Source organism: Lathyrus oleraceus, chromosome 7 (genome assembly GCF_024323335.1).
Source record: "Lathyrus oleraceus cultivar Zhongwan6 chromosome 7, CAAS_Psat_ZW6_1.0, whole genome shotgun sequence".
NCBI lineage: Eukaryota > Viridiplantae > Streptophyta > Magnoliopsida > Fabales > Fabaceae > Lathyrus > Lathyrus oleraceus.
Genome location: NC_066585.1, coordinates 284,050,740 through 284,068,855, shown reverse-complemented (window position 1 = coordinate 284,068,855; position 18,116 = coordinate 284,050,740). Strand labels below are relative to the sequence as shown.

The following is an 18,116-nucleotide window of genomic DNA, read 5'->3' as shown; positions in this document are numbered from 1 at the left end:
ATACTGACAGTGTATAGTTATTAATCTCTATTAATAATTTGCGTTGGAAGTGATGATTTTGTCAATTTCATGTTGATCAATTTTATTTTCACGTCATTTTAATTAATAATAATAATAACATTTCATCAAAATTGATATTTTTATTGACAAATAATAATTTTAATAATTTGCTTAATAAATTTAATAATAAATTATCAATATCAATTTTCAAAAGCAAATTGCTCAAGTCCTCTTAAAAGAAATCGGCGTTTTTCAAATCATTGTTTAGAAAAGAAAATCCGAACCCAAGCGTTCATGCGACTGTCTTCGACATATTCAAGTGTTATTGTGATTTTGTTCGACACCTTCAAGCTCTCTTCAAGCGTTACTGGATTTCTGTTCCTGCGTTCTTGTGTTTGTCTTCAAGCATCAAGTTCTGAGTTCTGCGTTCTATGTTCTTCGTCAACAATGTCAAATTCGTCTTGTATATTGAGGTATGTTTGTTCTTCTCCGAGTTTTGCTTAGGTTTTTTTCTTGGGAAGATTCGTTTTTCTCCTTGTTCTTCTCACTGTGAAGACTTGTTAATTATTATGTTTTATGTTTGTTGTGTTCCTTACGAATTTTGTTGTGTTTTTTTTTTGTGTGGGCCAACTGAAAAATAACTTGTTAGACTTACAATACATCATAGGGTCAATTTGTACATCATCATGTGAAGTTGTATGTTGATGAGATTGTTTCTAAAATGAAATGGATTAGGATGTGGACTTAATATCATATATGCAACTTGAAAGAATGATTAAAAGTGAGGGGGCATCTAATACACGTTGTCTATGGTATGGGTGAAGAGGAAAAGAAAAAGAGACAGTAAGGAATGGAGAAGAAATTGGGTTTGGAGAAAAAACTATATGGAGAAGAATAGATGGAGAATGGAGACCGTAAGAGACAGAGAAGAAACACGTTTGAGGGTTAGGTTAGGGTTCATTTGAGAGAATTTGTGACTCTTTAAATAATAGTAACAGATTATTTTTTTATTTTTTTATAATATTAATATTATTAATTAAAATGATGTGGAAATAAAACTGGTTAACTTAAAAGTGACAAGTCATCACTCTCAACGCCACATCATTAAAAATTAGTCTCAAATTAAAAAAAGAACTAAAATAAATAAATAAATAAATAACTTAAAAAGTAACCAAAATTCTAGATTTTAAAATAGATGGATCAAAAGTTAAAAAAGAAAAAGAAAATAGGAGGACCAAAGTTGCAATAAAGCCAAATTAATTTGTTTTTTTATATAATTTTTAAATTGGTTAGTTAATCCTTATCTTTAAGCAAAATATTTTGTTGTTAAAAAATTCAACTGTTTTGAAACGGTCTGCTCTCATGCCACTGAAAATAGCTAATGAAATCTTTTCGAGGAAGCATGTGATCATATGGGGAATATGGGTCCTTAATCCGCAGCTCTAAATTGTTTATAAATCATTGATAAAAAAACAGAGTAAGAAGGTATGCATCACTAATATCCCAATTATGAGTAAAGCAGACCATCATACTAAGATCCATAATATCAAATTTTGGGGATCCTTGATAATGCGGGGTAGCTAGATGATTTCGTGCTCTACAAGTTCTCCCTCATACAATAGCAAAGCACAAACTCCTACTCCGTTCTTGAACTGGTGCAGAGGTGGTGGTGGCCTAGAAAATCTACCTTATGTGTTCTACATAATCTGGTGATTAAACTTAGGAAAACTAGCGGAGGTTTGGTATTTGAATTTATGATATCCCATATTTTATCGAAAATAATCCTTGATATGTCTATTTATCAATTAGTTACAATATACCAAATGAGTTGGGTTGTGTGGAGGATTGTTGAAGAAGTGTGGCTTTTTGGGGTGACATTATGTAAGATGAAGGTCATCCACATTTTTGATATGGTGTAGAAGTTAGCTCTCTTAAATTTGGATTGGTGTTTCATCTAAGCCCATTTCATAAGATTTGTCTTCATGGCAAATGTTGGTCGATATTTGGTCGTAGTCCCAATTTCCCTTGCAATTTTCTTAGCAAACGGGTCTAGTTTACTAGGATCTACCTCACAAATATCTTCTAAGTATTCATGGATAGCTTCTCTATTGATTGGTACTAAGCCGCCTCTCACCCAATATATTCTTTTAAGCTGGTCATCCTTAGATGGTTTAAAATTAGCAAGAATTCTATGATGATGTCCAAGTTAATCACTTATGGAGGATTCTCCAACACTCTTCACTTTATAATGTTGTTTTCTTGTACAAAACCTTAAAATTCTCCTGGATCCTCCAGATGAACCTTTCTTTGACTGATTAATTCTCCTGGATCCTCCAGATGAACCTTTCTTTGACTGATTAGTAGTCTGCTTTTTATTTGTTCATAAAAACTTTCATGCACATGACTTTTGAATCTGTCGTGATCATATGGCACTCAGGATGATCTCGCTTCTTGCCCTTTTCTTCAAATGGTTGATCTTTTAGGAGCCACTTACAACATTCATAGTCATAATAAAACTTGAAGAATTGTTAGAGAACAAGACTATGCATATGAAGTTACATCTTTTCACTATTCATAAATGATTTGCAAAATTGAAAATATAGGTTAAATATGATTTTGGTTCAAGTTTAACAAAACCTAGTTGTGTATCATTTTGGGGCAACACAATCATTCAATCATCAACACTCAAAGTTTAACCTTGGGTTCCTTCTTCTATTCCTGATGGTTCATGACATCTAGGAGGCAAGGTCTTATAAAAATTCAATGACTTTGACAATATCCACCTATTAAGTCACAAAAGTATAGCATGTAGGAACCTAAAATTTCACATATTTTAAACAACACCCAACTACCATATAAATTATTTTTCTAAAAAAAACCTAATCAAGATGTTATGACAATCCAAGAATGATGTTTCTCAGCATAAAAGTGATAGCTAGGGCATGAATAAATGAAGTATAGTTTTTTTATTTCCTAATCATGTTATCTATTTGTTACTTCCAAACTTGAGAAAATGTAAACAATGGAAGCATGAATCAACATTCAAGTTGTATGCAAAGGAAATCAATATAGAACATTAAGTTTATTAGCATACCTGATATTTCCTGAGTTTTAATGAGAAAGATATGAGATTTTATGATGTTGGCGTGAAGCTTAACGTGCGGTATCTTAATGACCCATCGATGAGGTGATCAATGTCTTGCAACGGGTATGGGTATTTAGGACATGCAACATTTAGATCGGTGAAAGCCACACACACACAAGCACCATTTGTTGTTGGTTTTCCTTACTAGAACCACGTTGGGGAGCCAGGTGAGGTATTTTGTTCTTGTGATGAATAAAGTCAAATAGTATTTCGACATCTTCATATATGACGACTCTCTTTTCCTCACCTATTTTTCACTTCTTTTGGGTCACTGGTCTGGAGGAAGGGTGGATGGAGAGGCGATGACATACCACTCTGGTGTCTATCCATGGCATGTCGGAGGGATCCCAATCAAACATTTAATGAATTGGTCGACTAGTTCCCATTCCTCCTTTATGCATAAGGTACATATCTTCGTCACCTAGTGGGTGTGAGGAACTATATAGACCTTGTTTAAATCCTCTGTAGGCGTGAGCCTTTCTTCTTTTGCGGCCAGTTTGGGGTCCCAACACTCGAGATTAGTATTTTGAACTTCATAAAGGTTGGAATCAACCAAGGTGGGATCTTTTTTATCCTCCATAAGGCTATTCTGATAGAATTCTTGGGCAATTTGTTGATCTTCTCGAATTGTACCGACTCGCCCTCTCGGAAGTGGTTACTTTAGGGAAATGTATATGATGGAAACAACTGGCTCCAGAATGTTGAAGGTAGGTCGTCTGAGGATGATGTTATATGGCGACAAGGCATCCACAATAAGGTAATTTACGTCAATTGCTCAGGCGTTCTCGTCGTCACCATATGTGGTCTCTAGGGTTACATATCCCATTATTTGTACATGTTAGCCTGACAACCTCATTAATAAACCATTGTAGGGTCAATTCATAGTTTTTGGAAGGCGTCTTAGAATAAGATGTCAGCAGAGCTACCATGATCTATCAAGACGTATTTGATATCTCAATTGCCATGTTACATAGTGATGACCAACGAATCATCATTGTGAGGGTTGATGTTGAAGGCCTCCTCCTCAAAGAAGGTGATATTAACCCATGAACTCCCTAGGTTGTTTCAAGTGAACCCATGGGATATCACCTTGTTGCAAACACATGTCTTACGTGTTTCCTTTGGGAGGATCTAAAGTTACATCTATTGAAGAAACCCGAGGCAACAATGTTTATGTCATAAGATAGAGTTCTGCATGCCATCTTCAGAGGGAAGATTGGGGAGTTGAAGTATGATTGTGGCCCAGTTAAGTTTTACTGGAGTCCCATGGTGGGCGTTACTGCAATGGTCAAAAAGTATATATGTGCATGCTCCTCTTGCAAGGGAAGGGGGACTTAGAGGCCTTAGTAGGTTTATAAAAATTTGGAGTGGTTAGAGCTTGTCCACGACGGCAAGAAACCATATACATTGGTGTATTATGGTGGTTTTATAAGTCTTGCTCACGTGAGGTGAGAGGCTTTATAGATGAAAGATATGTTTGTTGTAAGCGTGTGAGAGGTGTGATCAATATGAGTTATGATTTGTCTAAGCGTTATGCTTAGGGTGCAAATGATATGTCTTCTTCCCTTGGGGGAAGAATATTTATAGAGACTTTTAAGGCCTCGAGATTTCTTGGAAAGGGTCACCGCCTACTCAGTCAATGGTGGACCGTTGAATCCATATTTCCAAGAGAGACGAGGTTCAGTTATTAACCCTAGCTTCTCTCTACCCAAGAAACATCGTATCTCACGTTTCCCACGACTGGGTGATAGGAAAGTCATGGGACGAGGCGATACCTCCCTTTGGGAAAAATTCTATCGCCACCTCTTTTGGGGAGGTCTAAAGGCATCGCCTTAGGCGGGGCCTGTTTACAATTATAACACTACAAAAAGTATTTTTCGATATTATTCAAAAATCATGAAAACATGTTCTAGTTAGCTACTTTAAAACAAGCATTAAGCATGAAGAAGTTCATTGGTATTAAATCATAATTAGATTTACATAAAATGCCATGATCATAATTTATACATGAATATTCGTACAACTACATCTAACCCCAATAAAAGAGAAATTATATATTATTACTAATAGTAGTTGTACAATGAAGACCTAGAAGAAATAAATTTAATGACATACGTGTCGGCATGGCAACGGGGCGGGTCGAGGACGTTTTTCACCTCCCCCAAACCCAAACCTGAATCCCCAAACAATCCCCGTTCCCCGTCCCAAACACAAACGGGGATGGAGAATTAAAACCCAAACCCGTCCCAAACGGGTTCGGGTTGGGTTCGGGTATCCTCGCCCCGCCACCATCCATTTAGTGAAATCAATTTTTTTAATAGAAATATTTAAGTTTTTTAAAATCAAATTACATTATAAATAATAAAATAAAAAAATCTAAAAAAATATCATACATACATTTCGAATATTTTAAATAATTAATACAAATCAAAATATTAAAACATTGGCCACTTATTTAATATTCTAAATCATCAAAAATAAATAATAATGTACATAATAAATAAACGGGGTGGGTTCGGGGTGGGTACTAGTGTCCCCATTACCCGAGTCGTCCCCATATTTTATAATCGGGGAAAACCCAAACCCAAACCCAGTCAAAACGGGTTTTCCCCGTCAACTTCGGGGCGAGTTCGGGTGGGTACCCGCGGGTACGGGTTATGTTGCCATGCCTACATACGTGTCGATTTCTCGGACAACATTTGCATTTGATCTCTCTCTCTCTCTCTCTCTCTCTCTCTCTCTCTCTCTCTATCTATCTATCTATCTATCTATCTATCTATCTATCTATCTATCTATCTATATATATATATATATATATATATATATATATATATATATATATATATATATATATATATATATATATATATATATATATATATATATATATTCCCCCATTCTCTCTCTCTTGCTATTTTTGGAATTTTTCTATGAGAATGTATTAACAAATCCTATCCAAAAGTATCCCTTTAAACTGGTTTCATCTGCTATTTGTAGAGGTTGGTAGCATCATTATCGCTTAGTGAGATCTTTAGCTTGGGTAGTGGACTTGTCTTTTTCCCCACAATTTATTTTTCAGCTCATCCAAGTGGTCATGTTCCGCCATGCCTTGCTAGGCGTAGCCCTATTTTGCGCCTAGAGAGATTGTCTCCGTTCCTCTTAAAGTTACGTAGCCCACAAGGACTCTCAAACTGCCTTGCTTTGCTAGGTGAGTCTGTCATCCTCGCCTAATGAGTTTCATTTTTCTTCAATCTGAAGTAACTTAGATTTGAATAAAGGTTTGAATGCTTTTCGTTCCACCTTAGCTCGCCTAGCTGATTATCTTCTTTTCCTAGCAAGGAGATCCCTGCATGTGTTGCCCTGCATCTGGTTGGGCGAGGTCTTTCGTTGACTAAGAGAAGTGAGTTTATTTGCTTCTTTAAGCATTCCCATGTCTCTCCTGGTGAGCTTCTCTATCTTTTTTCTTGATGATTTATGTTTTCATGGATCATTTTCACTTGTGCTTATGAACAACATAGTTAAGAGGCTCATACACGTGTTTTATCATCTTTACTTGATAAATTGAGGTTGTTTCACGTGACTAATTATATTTTAAGTCAATTAGTTCCTATGTAAAACAAGAAAATTTTATACTTATCACCTTATTCCTTGCATGGCGATCTTTCCTCCTAGTAACATTCATGAGATCATCCTCTATGTAAGTAAAAAAGTAATAATAAACATTAGGAAAAAGGAAAAGGTCTGGTCTCAAGTGCCTGAACAAAAATCAAACGTAGGCAAATATTTATCAAGTTTCTTCTATGTAGTCATCATAGCGGTCGAGCTCCACCATTTTCTGAGAGCTCATAATGGAAAATTCTTCCAAAATCTAAACAACTCCAATCTATGTGATGGCCAAGTAATCAAGATTGACGTCATTTATGGCCATAGGTTCATCAATCAAGTACATAGGGAAACGCTAGTCGCTGTCACCCCCGAATATTACCATAGAAGTACTATCTCGCCCCTTCACTCTCAAAACTTATTCTTCTGTTATGTGTTACACGCGTCACACCTAGTACCAAAAGTGGTGTGATTAGATCATATATAGTCTTTATGTGAATGTTGGAGATTGAAAATGTGACACGCTAGATCACCAGAGTGGCGCAACTCTATGAATATATAAATAATGTTTTAGTTTCAACAATTTTACTTGTTGATTATCTTCTTATTTATTATATTATTTTGACACTCGGTAACCCAAACCATAGCCAATATTTTTCATCTTATTTCTTACCTACTAACCACGGGACCCAAAAATCAAAAGAAAGTTGAAGCTACTTCAAGTACTTAAGCACCCATTCCCACTCTTATTAGATTAAAAAATGAAGAGGCCACTTTAAGGTGGAATGAGATAAAGCTTTTTAAGATCACTTTCAAAAGAAACTTTGATTGGGGTGTTTTATATGATTATCCAACGTACTCGACAACCTTAAATCTAGATGGTGGAAGTCATTTAATAAAGGCAAAATACCTCTTTTGGTCCCTTAACTATACCATTGGGTTCAGTTGGCTCTCTTAATTTTTTTTTCCGTGTCACTTTGGTCCTTTAACTTTGTAACAGATGCATATGAGTCCTTTTCATTTATTTTCCTCAAACGTTCGTTTATTTAATCTACGTGTCAGTTGAGTTGGCAATGTCCCTTCCTTATTACCATTTTTCTTATTCGTTTTCACTATGTATCTTCATTTTTGTATGTGTTTTCATTTTCAGTTACATCATGTGAACCATTTTCATCTTTGTTTGCATCATCTACATCATTTTCATCTTTGGTTATATCATATGCATAATTTTCATCTTCGTTTGCATCATGCTCTTCATCCGTGTTTTCTTCGAAGCATGAAGTCCGACCAATGTTCTTCATTTCTGAAGCATAAGAACTCTGAAAGTTGTGAATCCAGTCTATACGTAAACTCGTGATGGGTACCAAAATGTCATTGTGGGGACAAAACTGTGATTTGTAGGGCAACAACTAATAAGAATTTTGGGGGGAAATTTGGGGTTGTCCAAATTTAAAGTAAGCCCTAATTTCAGTTTGATTTATGTCCAAATGTGATAAACCCATTTTGATACATATATGAAATTTTCAGAGATCCTTGCAAAAAGGGTGTGGTTTTTTCAATTGGTTCCATGACGATTTAGGATATGAGAATGGGCAATTTATTATGAATAGATTGGAAAGCATAACAAAGAAAATTGATGATGCAAAAAAGGAGTTTGAAAAAGTCAAAGTACGAAATGAAGAATTAGGGAAAGTTGTGATGGAACTTCAAACTCAAGTGAACAAGATCTTGAAATTGAAAAAGATATGGAGTATTATGTTTCTTATAATCTTATGTGTATTGTTTTTTAGGATGTTTTAGGAGTATGAATTAGTTTCTATGTATCAGTTTGTATGGATGACTTGGTATGTATCAATTTGTATCAGTTAGCAATATGAGTTTGTATCACTATCTTGTTATGGATGAGTTGGTATGTAACACATTGTATCAGTTTAATATGAGTTGATTTGTTTGGCAGATTATTGTTTGTACCAATCCATAAACAAATCAGTTTACAATATCAGTTCACATAATATGAATTCTAAAATGATTTGCATAACACATAAATTGATTTGCATAACACACTACATAATTCCAAAATGGTTCTAAAATGGCATTGACATGTTCACAGTACATAACATAATTCCTCAAAGGTTCTAAAATGACATTGACATGTTACATAAACATGTTCAAGATACATTACATAAAAATCAAATTAAAAAAAACTAAGAGAAGGATAGCAATTAAAGAATGAAGTCTAACTTAAACGTCTTTCAACTTTCAGAAATTTAAACAAGTGTGATTTTGGCCAAATATTCACAATTTTCTATTTTTTGTCGTTTATATGTGAACATCTCTAGAAGTTACATTATTTCTTTACGGTTAATAGACATGTTATTCACACATAGGAAAATGTTTTGGTACCTATAGCCCCTTAGAACTATCCAATGATGATTAAATTATATATCATTTGCTAGCCCTTTTGAGGCATACCAATTTCTTTCTTTTTAAAGTAAATAAAATTGTCGTGTATTACAACATCCTTGTAATTACTTTATCTTCTTAGAGTTAGGTATTCATGAGAAATAAAAATCTAATAGGTAATATTCTTTTAAGTTTGGGATTGCTCTAGAATATAAACATTTTAAGTTTGGGGTGGTGGCCTTAAAAGAAAATGTCATTAAAAAGAGACTTAGAAAAATTGTGTGAAAATAGGTATCCATCAGAAGAAAAAAGAGAGAAATAAATATAAATAAAAAGAAAAAATAAATTAGTGCTCATAAAAGACAAAGTCTCAAATAGTTTAGACCAGATCCTTTGAAGTGTTGATGAAGGTAAAAGAAACGAAAAATACAAAGAATGGATGCATGAAGAAACTTATGTCTAACTTAAAAAACGTGTCCACTTTGCTCAAATTTATCTTACCTTAACTCAAGTCACGTTACTACCTTTAAGACCGCAAAAGTGTGTAATAACATTGATTTGATAGACTGCTTAGAAAATTTTCAAGCTTATAGTAAAATGATATGTGCATGTTGATTGAGTCATACCATTGTCATTTGAGTGAATCAGTAGAGAAAAAGTTGAATAAATATGAGCATGATTGAAGTCTTTTGATTTATCCATCTCGAAGTATGAGAATGGACGTGGGAACTTGAACAAGATCGTGGAAATATTCTAGTAAGTAGTGTCAAAGTTAGACATTGTCATCGAAGTAACTAAATTCTCATGTTTTTTTAAAATCTCATTTTCAAGTTTTTTTTTCTAGAGGACAAGAAAATGTTCAACTTTGGGGTTATGATGATAGTTCGTTATAACATGTTTTTAGTATGATTTATAGTCATTTTAAGTGCGTTTTACACTTAATTAGTTTATATTTTTGTAGGATTTAATAAAGATTCCGAAGAATCATGAAAAATACCAATCAAATCCAAAATCATGATAAACAGACAAATTCTAAGATTTTTTTACCGTGGAACTGATGACAAAATAAGAAGAGAACCTTCACATGAGCAATAGTAGAGAAATAGAAGAAATTGAAAAAGAAGCACAAAACTCAGCGCACTCTTACACCATAGTATCATTATTTGAGTATAAAAGGAGAAACCCTAACATTGCAACAACGACATGTTCTTTATTACTACAGACTGTCACGTCAGACAAGTCTTAAAATCGCAGCGCACCTTAGGTCAATAGCGTGCGATTCTATGATTCCGAGTTTTTCTATATAATATATAACTCGTTTAGTCATTATAATTCTAAATTTCAATGATAAAAAATACATACTCTAAAGTAAGGGGCAAGAAAAGACACACAACATTATTAAACAATCTTCCATAATCATTTGTATGGCTAACCTTTTTTTATTGTAATTGTCATGAATCTCTTAAGGATGAGTGGTCAATTCCTTTAGTTTAGATCTATTTTAAATGAATGTGGTCCCAATAATGTGAATCATGTGATTTGTTTAGATTTGCTCTATGTAATAAAAAAAATCTTATAATTGTTCAATGTTATTTGTTGTTTATTGTTTTTTCTTCATCCATATAATTAAGAGAATTGATTTAGATAGCAATAAGAACTTGCATATTTGAACCATATAATATTATGGGGATTTTTATGATAGCTAGGAATATGGAATATTTGGTCATGACATGTATTTTACGGGCAATCGAACCTTTGTTGATTACGCCATCTCCCAAGGTCATTGGTAAAATATTAATCAGACGAAATTAATTACGCGGTGATGAAATCTCTAATAACTATTTTATAAAATATTTGTGATATAAGAAGAGTCGTTATAAGTTCGTGCGATCGAACCTTCGTTGATTGCACCATCTCCTAAGGTCATTGGTAAAATATTAATCAGACAAAATTAATTAATCGATGATGAAATCTCTAATAACTATTTTATAAAATATTTGTGATATAAGAAGAGTCGTTATAAGTTCATGCGGGAATTAACCACATGAAAATGGCAAAAGATTCAAATGGGGGATTTGTTTATATCATAATATTTCTTAACTATATAATTTAGTTAGCTAGTTTTATAATCATTGCACGTGCTACCCATTTTACATAATTACATTTGTTTTCTTTATGACAAGTATTATCAGCGTAGAAATTAATGACAAGTTTATGAAATTTTAACTTTGTATGATGTAGGATAAGATAGATGTGTGCTTTCAGTATGAATTAGTTTTGTGCTTTTGGCCATAAAAGTGTTAGCATGTTTATAGTCAAGGAGCTTTCTCTCTATAAAGAGGTACAATATGTATTTCCTTTGGCAATTGTGTTCCTATCTTGGATCTAACCACTTCTATTGCCAAGAAGGATTTGAGGTTGCATAAGTCTTTGATCTTAAAGGATCTGTTGAAAAAAATGCTTAATTGAGTTGCTCTGTCATTTCCTACAATAAACACATCATCATATAACAAATTGCAGTGAAAGAATTGTTGATAGATTTGATAAATAAAGAATTGTCAGATGAAGATTGGGAGTATCCCTTAAAAAGTAAAGTGGTATACAATTTAGAGAACCATTGCTAGATTGCACACATAAGTTTAGAATGAGTCGTATAAAGTTTATTATAAGAAAGAAAGGAAGAGATAAGGTATAAAGGAACAACATTACTAATATCCACAACAAAATTGCATTTAAAGTCATTATCACTTCTAATGATTTTGATATCAACTGAAATTTGATTGGAAAGATAGGACAAGAAATTGCATTTAAAGGCATTACCACAAGAAAATTGCATTTAAAGTCTTTAAGAGACAGAGAAGAAATTGATAATCTTCTTTGCTTAATGAGTGAGAGTCATCCTAGGAAGGGTTGATGTTGGACTTTTTCCCTTCACTGATAGACTCATTATTCGGCTGAGTTTTGGATGTGTATCCCAGGAAAATCTGTGTTTAAAGTAACAATTGTCCACTGTATGGGTGATTTTGTTACAGTGGCTGCATAACATAAAGTTTACAGATTTCTGTTGATATTTATAAATATAGTATTAAGAATATTTGTATATCGAATAGTCTCACATAGACTATATCATGTAATTAGCTATAATCTCTCTATACATAATAAAGTCTCCGTAGTGCTTTTTAAAACACACAGTTTATTCAAATGTCTCTTAGTCTCTTGTATTTCAACATGGTATCTAGAGCCTGCTAAAAGACAATTCTTTCTTCGTCGTGCTTTACCCGGATGACCCACTGTCTTCCGATGAGAATTTTTTTTTGTAAACCGTGTCATCACTCCGGTTTGCCTCTCACTTTTCAAAATTTTCTAGTAACCTACCAGCAGAAACGCCTCTTCCGATCCAACTGTTCCCCACTTTTCATCGACAGAAATCTGTGCACGTGATAGCAGGTCCGACAGCCGATCCCGACAATTTTCCCACCGCTCCACTCTCCATAGGACAATTGTTTCAGATCTGATACTCATGGCTACTCCTCATAACTTTACGCCAAATTACGATGATTTTCTCAGGTGGTATCAAAATTATCAAAACTTAGATTCTACTACTTAGCACACACTGGTAGTTCATCTGCTTGTCTCTCTCAATCATCTTCTCTTGGATCTTGGGTCCTTGATTCTGGTGTGTCTGATCATGTTACCGGTAATAAAAATCTTTTCTCTTCCCTCTCTACATCTGATTTCTTACCTACTATAACATCTGCCAATGGTTCTCAAACCCAATCTGAAGGGATTGATACTATTCAAATTCTACCTTCTCTCTCGGTTACTTCTGCCCTCTATGTACCTAATTGTCCATTTAATTTACTTTCAGTCATTCGTTTAACTCGTTCTCTTGATTATAGTGTCACCTTTCACTAACAATAATGTTACCCTACAGGATCGGAGTTCGGGACGAACAATTGGTGTCAGATGTGAGTCTCAAGGCCTTTATTACCTCTCAGTGTCATCTCAGACATGCTCAATCAAAGATTCTCCATTCATTATCCATGCTCAGTTAGGTCATCTCAGTCTTTCCAAACTACATAAGTTGGTGCAAATTTATCGAAGGTATCTGATTTACATTGTGAGTCGTGTCAGCTAGGGAAACACACTCGTGATCAGTTTCCCAACCGAGTCAATAAACGAGCTTCGTCCCCTTTTACTTTAGTTCACGTCGATGTTTGGGGTCCCTCGCGTACTGTCTCTACTCTTGAGTCTAGGTATTTTGTCACCTTTATTGATGACTTTTCACGTTGCACGTGGTTATTTTTAATGAAGAATAGATCTGAGTTATTTTCTATTTTTGAACAATTCTATCAAGAAATAAAAACTCAATTCGGTGTGTCTATCCGTACCTTAAGTGACAATGCTCGTGAATATTTATCCCAACAATTTCAGAATTTTATGTCACGCAATGGTATTCTCTATCAAACATCTTGCCCTCACACACCTCAACAAAACGGGGTAGCCGAACGCAAAAATCGATATCTTGTAGAAACCACTCGGACCCTACTTCTCCATGGTAATGTTCCACTTCGGTTTTGGGGGGATGATGTGCTAACGACATGTTACATTATAAATCACATGCCCTCATCTTTCCTTAACAATAAAATCCCCTATTCAATCCTTTTTCCCGATTCCCCACTTCACCCAATTCCTCCTCGAGTTTTCGGGTCCACGTGTTTTGTACACAATCTCTCTCCTGGTCTTGATAAACTCTCAGCTCGATCACTAAAGTGTGTCTTTCTTGGTTATCATCGATCCTAAAAAGGTTATTGTTGTTATTCACATACTTTACAACGATACCTAGTATCGACTGATGTTACCTTCTTCGAGTCGGTTCCATATTTTCGAGTCCAGTCACGTAACTCCAGAACCCATTCAAGAAAATACTCTCACACCTTTTCCGGCAGTTATTAATGTCCCGCCTACCATTATCCCCCATCAGTCTAGGGCTCCCTACCCATCCACTTCTCGACCACTTCTAACATATCAACATCATCACCCAACGACTGTCGTCCCTGTCCCTGAAGTCATACATGTCCCTGAGGTCATACATGTCTCTGAGGTCATTGAAGACTTTCCTCCGACGTCTCCTCCATCACCGAATCTGATCATGCAACTTGAGTCCGATCTTCCGATTGCCCTTCGAAAAGGTATACGTCAAACACGAAATCCTTCTCCACGTTATATTGATTTATGTTATCATCGTCTTTCCTCTTTGCAGTATACTTGTTTGTCTTCTTTGTCTTCTGTTTCTATTCTTAAAACTCCAGGTGAAGCATTATGTCACCCTGAGTGGAGGCAAGCAATGACTGATGAAATATGTGCTCTTCAAAGCAGTGGTACCTGGGAATTGGTTCCTCTACCCCATGGGAACTCTTTAGTAGGTTGTCGTTGGCTTTATACAGTGAAGGTTGGTCTAGATGGTAAGATTGATCGATTTTTTAAAGCTCGCTTGGTAGCCAAAGGATACACTCAAATTTTTGGATTAGATTATAGTGATACCTTCTCGCATGTAGCCAAGATGGCATTTGTTAGACTTCTTCTAGCCATTGCAGCCATTCAACATTGGCCTCTTCATCAACTTGACATCAAAAATGCTTTTTTACATGGTGATCTTGAAGAGGAAGTATATATGGAGCAACCACCTGAATTTGTTGCTCAGGGGGAGTCATCGAATATGGTGTGTAGGTTATACAAGTCTCTTTATGGTCTTAAGCAATCTCCGAGAGTTTGGTTCGGCAGATTCAACACTGTAGTACAACAGTTTGGTATGGTCCGTAGTGAAGCTGACCATTCTGTTTTTATCGTCACTCAGTCCAAGGGTGTATTTATCTTATTGTGTATGTAGATGATATTGTCATAACCGGTAGTGATCAACAAGGTATACTCTAGTTAAAGCAACATCTCTCAAATCAATTTCAGACAAAAGATCTTGGTAAACTTCGCTATTTCTTGGGTATTGAGGTAGCCCAATTTAAAGATGGTTTGGTAATTTCTCAGCGGAAATATGCTATGGATATTTTGGAAGAAACAAGTTTGTTGAATGCTAAACCAACTGATACTCCTATGGATCCAGGTGCCAAACTACTACCCAATCAGGGTGAGCCTCTATCTGACTCAGGAAGGTATAGAAGATTAGTTGGAAAGTTGAATTATCTCACGGTCACTCGTCCAGACATTTCTTTTGCAGTTAGTGTGGTAAGTCGGATCTTAAACTCCCCTTGTCAGGAACACATGGATGTTGTTCTCCGGATTCTGAGATACATCAAATGTGCTCCAGGAAAAGGTCTAGTGTATGAAAATAAAGGACATACTCAGATAGTTGGATACTCTGATGTTGATTGGGCAGGGTCATCAATTGATAGACGATCCACCTGAGTATTGTATATTTGTCGGAGGAAACCTTATATCCTGGAAAAGTAAGAAACAAAACGTAGTTGCAAGATCAAGCGTTGAGGCAGAGTATAGGGTCATGGCAATGGCAACATGTGAACTTATTTGGTTAAAATAGTTGCTCAAGGAACTTCAAATTGAAGAAGCAAGACCAATGACACTTATTTGTGATAATCAAGCCGCATTGCACATTGCTTCAAATCTAGTCTTCCATGAGAGGACCAAACATATTGAGATAAATTGTCACTTTGTTAGAGAAATTGAATCAGGTGACATCGTCACAAACTTTATCAACTCTAATGATCAATTGGCAGACGTGTTCACAAAATCTCTGCAAAGTCCCAGAACTAATTATATATGTAACAAGTTTGGTGTATTTGACTTATATGCTCAAGTTTGAGGGGGAATGTTGATATTTGTAAATATAGTATTAAGAATATTTGTATATCGAATAGTCCCACATCATGTAATTAGTTATAATCTCTCTATATATAATAAAGTATCTGTAATATTTTTCAAAACACACGGTTTATTCAAATGTTTCTTAGTCTCTTGTATTTCAACCGCTTCTATTTTCCGTTACCTTTGAATTGATAGTTTTAGCGTTTATTTTGTTGAGAATTGACACTAAGTGTGGTAGATTCAGGAACTAACAGGTAAAGGAACAAGATCTTGCTTAAAGAAAGTAAGGGATTCATTAGCCAGATCAGAGTTCTAATATTATGGTAATTTATCATTTAAGCCTTTCTTAAAACAAAATGACATATTCAATGCGTTTGTACCTCTGAATTGAAGAATTAAGGATGCGTGCCCATCTACAAATGCAAGATGGTGTAGTTCTTAAAAATTCCAATTCACCCAAATAATCTTTAGATAATAAGTAAAGTATTTTGATAAAGAACATCCACTTTTTTATATGGAGTGGAGATCTTTGAGTAATCGAAAAGCCTAAAGTGATTTCATTTTGTAAATCGGTCTTCCAAATCTGTCTAGAGATTTGAAGTTGTGTCAAAACAAGTATATCACTTTGTTCAATGTGGGGTGATAATGTTCTTGTAATCCAAGAGTGCATTATGTTGTTGCAATGATTCCATAGTTCAAAATTTTGGGGAAGAGAGCCATTGATGAATGTCATTTTGTTCTTCGATGCAAGAGTTGGTTTCATGCATTTGCTCCAATTATAGTAGTTATTGTCATCGAGAGGTGGGGAGACGAGGATTGATCCTGAGTTCTCACTTGGATGAAAGTAATACAGATTTCTAAGGTTTTGGCTAAGATCTTGATTGGATCAATGATCGGAAGGATTATAAATGTTGTTGTTAATGCCGAATTCATAAGAGTTACCATCTGAATCTGCCATTGAAGAGAAAGGAAGGGATTCTTCGGAAAAAAATATCAAAGGAAGGGACTGACGAACCCAGAGAAAATAAGGAAACGATGGTTATGTTGTGGATGTATGCGGAAAGGAAAGAAATATCTACTTAAACTATTTAACTCTCATAGTTGAGAGGGGAGACATAAACTGGATCATTATTATTCATTGAATTGAATAACAATAATACAATTGAGATAGGTTTATTTACATAGAAGAATAAACCTAACTACTCTAACTAAGAGATAAAATAGTAAGCTGTTGTAACTAACCAAACCAACAACAGTTATGCTAACAGTATTAACTAGATAACATCTAATATCTATGGCTACAAAGGGTATTTAACTATCATGGATAAATTTAATATTGGTTCATGTTGAAAGCCACCATAAAAATAGAAAGGTTTGCCGATTACCTTTACCCCGTTGCACTCTTTTGATCACCGAGGATATATGTTAGGGGCGGTGGGTTCAATTTCCCCACATCACATCCCCATTTCCCCGCTTGGTTTCCGATACATCTAAGCACCAGTAGTTTTCCTGCACTGAATTGTACCTACATTGAAATGAATGCCTATTTTGTAACATATTTAACAAGATTCGCCAGCAACAGACAACATGCTGCTATTTGTATAATGTATCATGAACTAAAATTAAAATGTAGCTCCAAAACTACGCAGTCTTCAGCTTTTGCAGCTCATATTGGCTTGTATGTTCCGAGTATAAAATGCCATTGGGAGATAGAAGGCGCAGAAAGGCCACAAAAAACCGAACCTAATGAACACGATATTCCATGTCAGAATTTGTTCACAAAAAAAACTAGCACTATCTATAAATTCTAGGTTCGAGTCTCACCCATTGAAATCCAACAAGGGAAAACCAACAGCCTTGCAAACCATATCTACTACATAAGATCTGGCTTCGAGATAAATTGGGCGTTAGAGAACAATTAATCAAGCAATATTTCTATGTACACCAGCAGACCAAGAAAAAGTTGTTACCGATAAGACTAAAGCATTTAAACAAAAGCATCCAGTCGTCGACAAACTTATAAACCGTAGATCCCTTCCAGCCTGAATAAACAAATATCCACAATTAGCTTAGAACCTTAAAATAACACTTGTTATATAATGCATTCAGTTGCCTTTGTTTGAATGAG

General features: G+C 35.0%; 1 protein-coding gene and 1 long non-coding RNA gene across 6 annotated transcripts in view; one reads left to right on the top strand and one right to left on the bottom strand.

The window, feature by feature from the left end:
* LOC127101274 (protein DETOXIFICATION 46, chloroplastic) overlaps positions 1-18,116 on the bottom strand; it is a 31,668-nt gene that overhangs the window by 8,618 nt on the left and 4,934 nt on the right. The window contains exons 12-15 of one of the 5 annotated variants that reach the window (XR_007794598.1): positions 17,959-18,030; positions 17,813-17,872; positions 17,374-17,731; positions 11,390-11,636 (exon numbers count right to left, since the gene is read on the bottom strand). The exons of 3 other annotated variants lie outside the window; for them this stretch is intronic. Coding sequence is in view for 1 of the 2 variants with exons in the window: in XM_051038643.1 (XP_050894600.1) it covers positions 17,630-17,731; positions 17,813-17,872; positions 17,959-18,030 (234 nt within the window). In the remaining variant the exon portion in view is untranslated. Of the gene's footprint in view, positions 1-11,389; positions 11,637-17,109; positions 17,732-17,812; positions 17,873-17,958; positions 18,031-18,116 lie in introns of those variants that run through there. One more of the 5 variants, XM_051038643.1, reaches the window with a different exon arrangement.
* Positions 238-8,709, top strand: LOC127101275 (uncharacterized). Its single transcript, XR_007794601.1, has 2 exons — positions 238-473; positions 8,276-8,709. It is a non-coding gene; the product is annotated as an uncharacterized LOC127101275 (long non-coding RNA).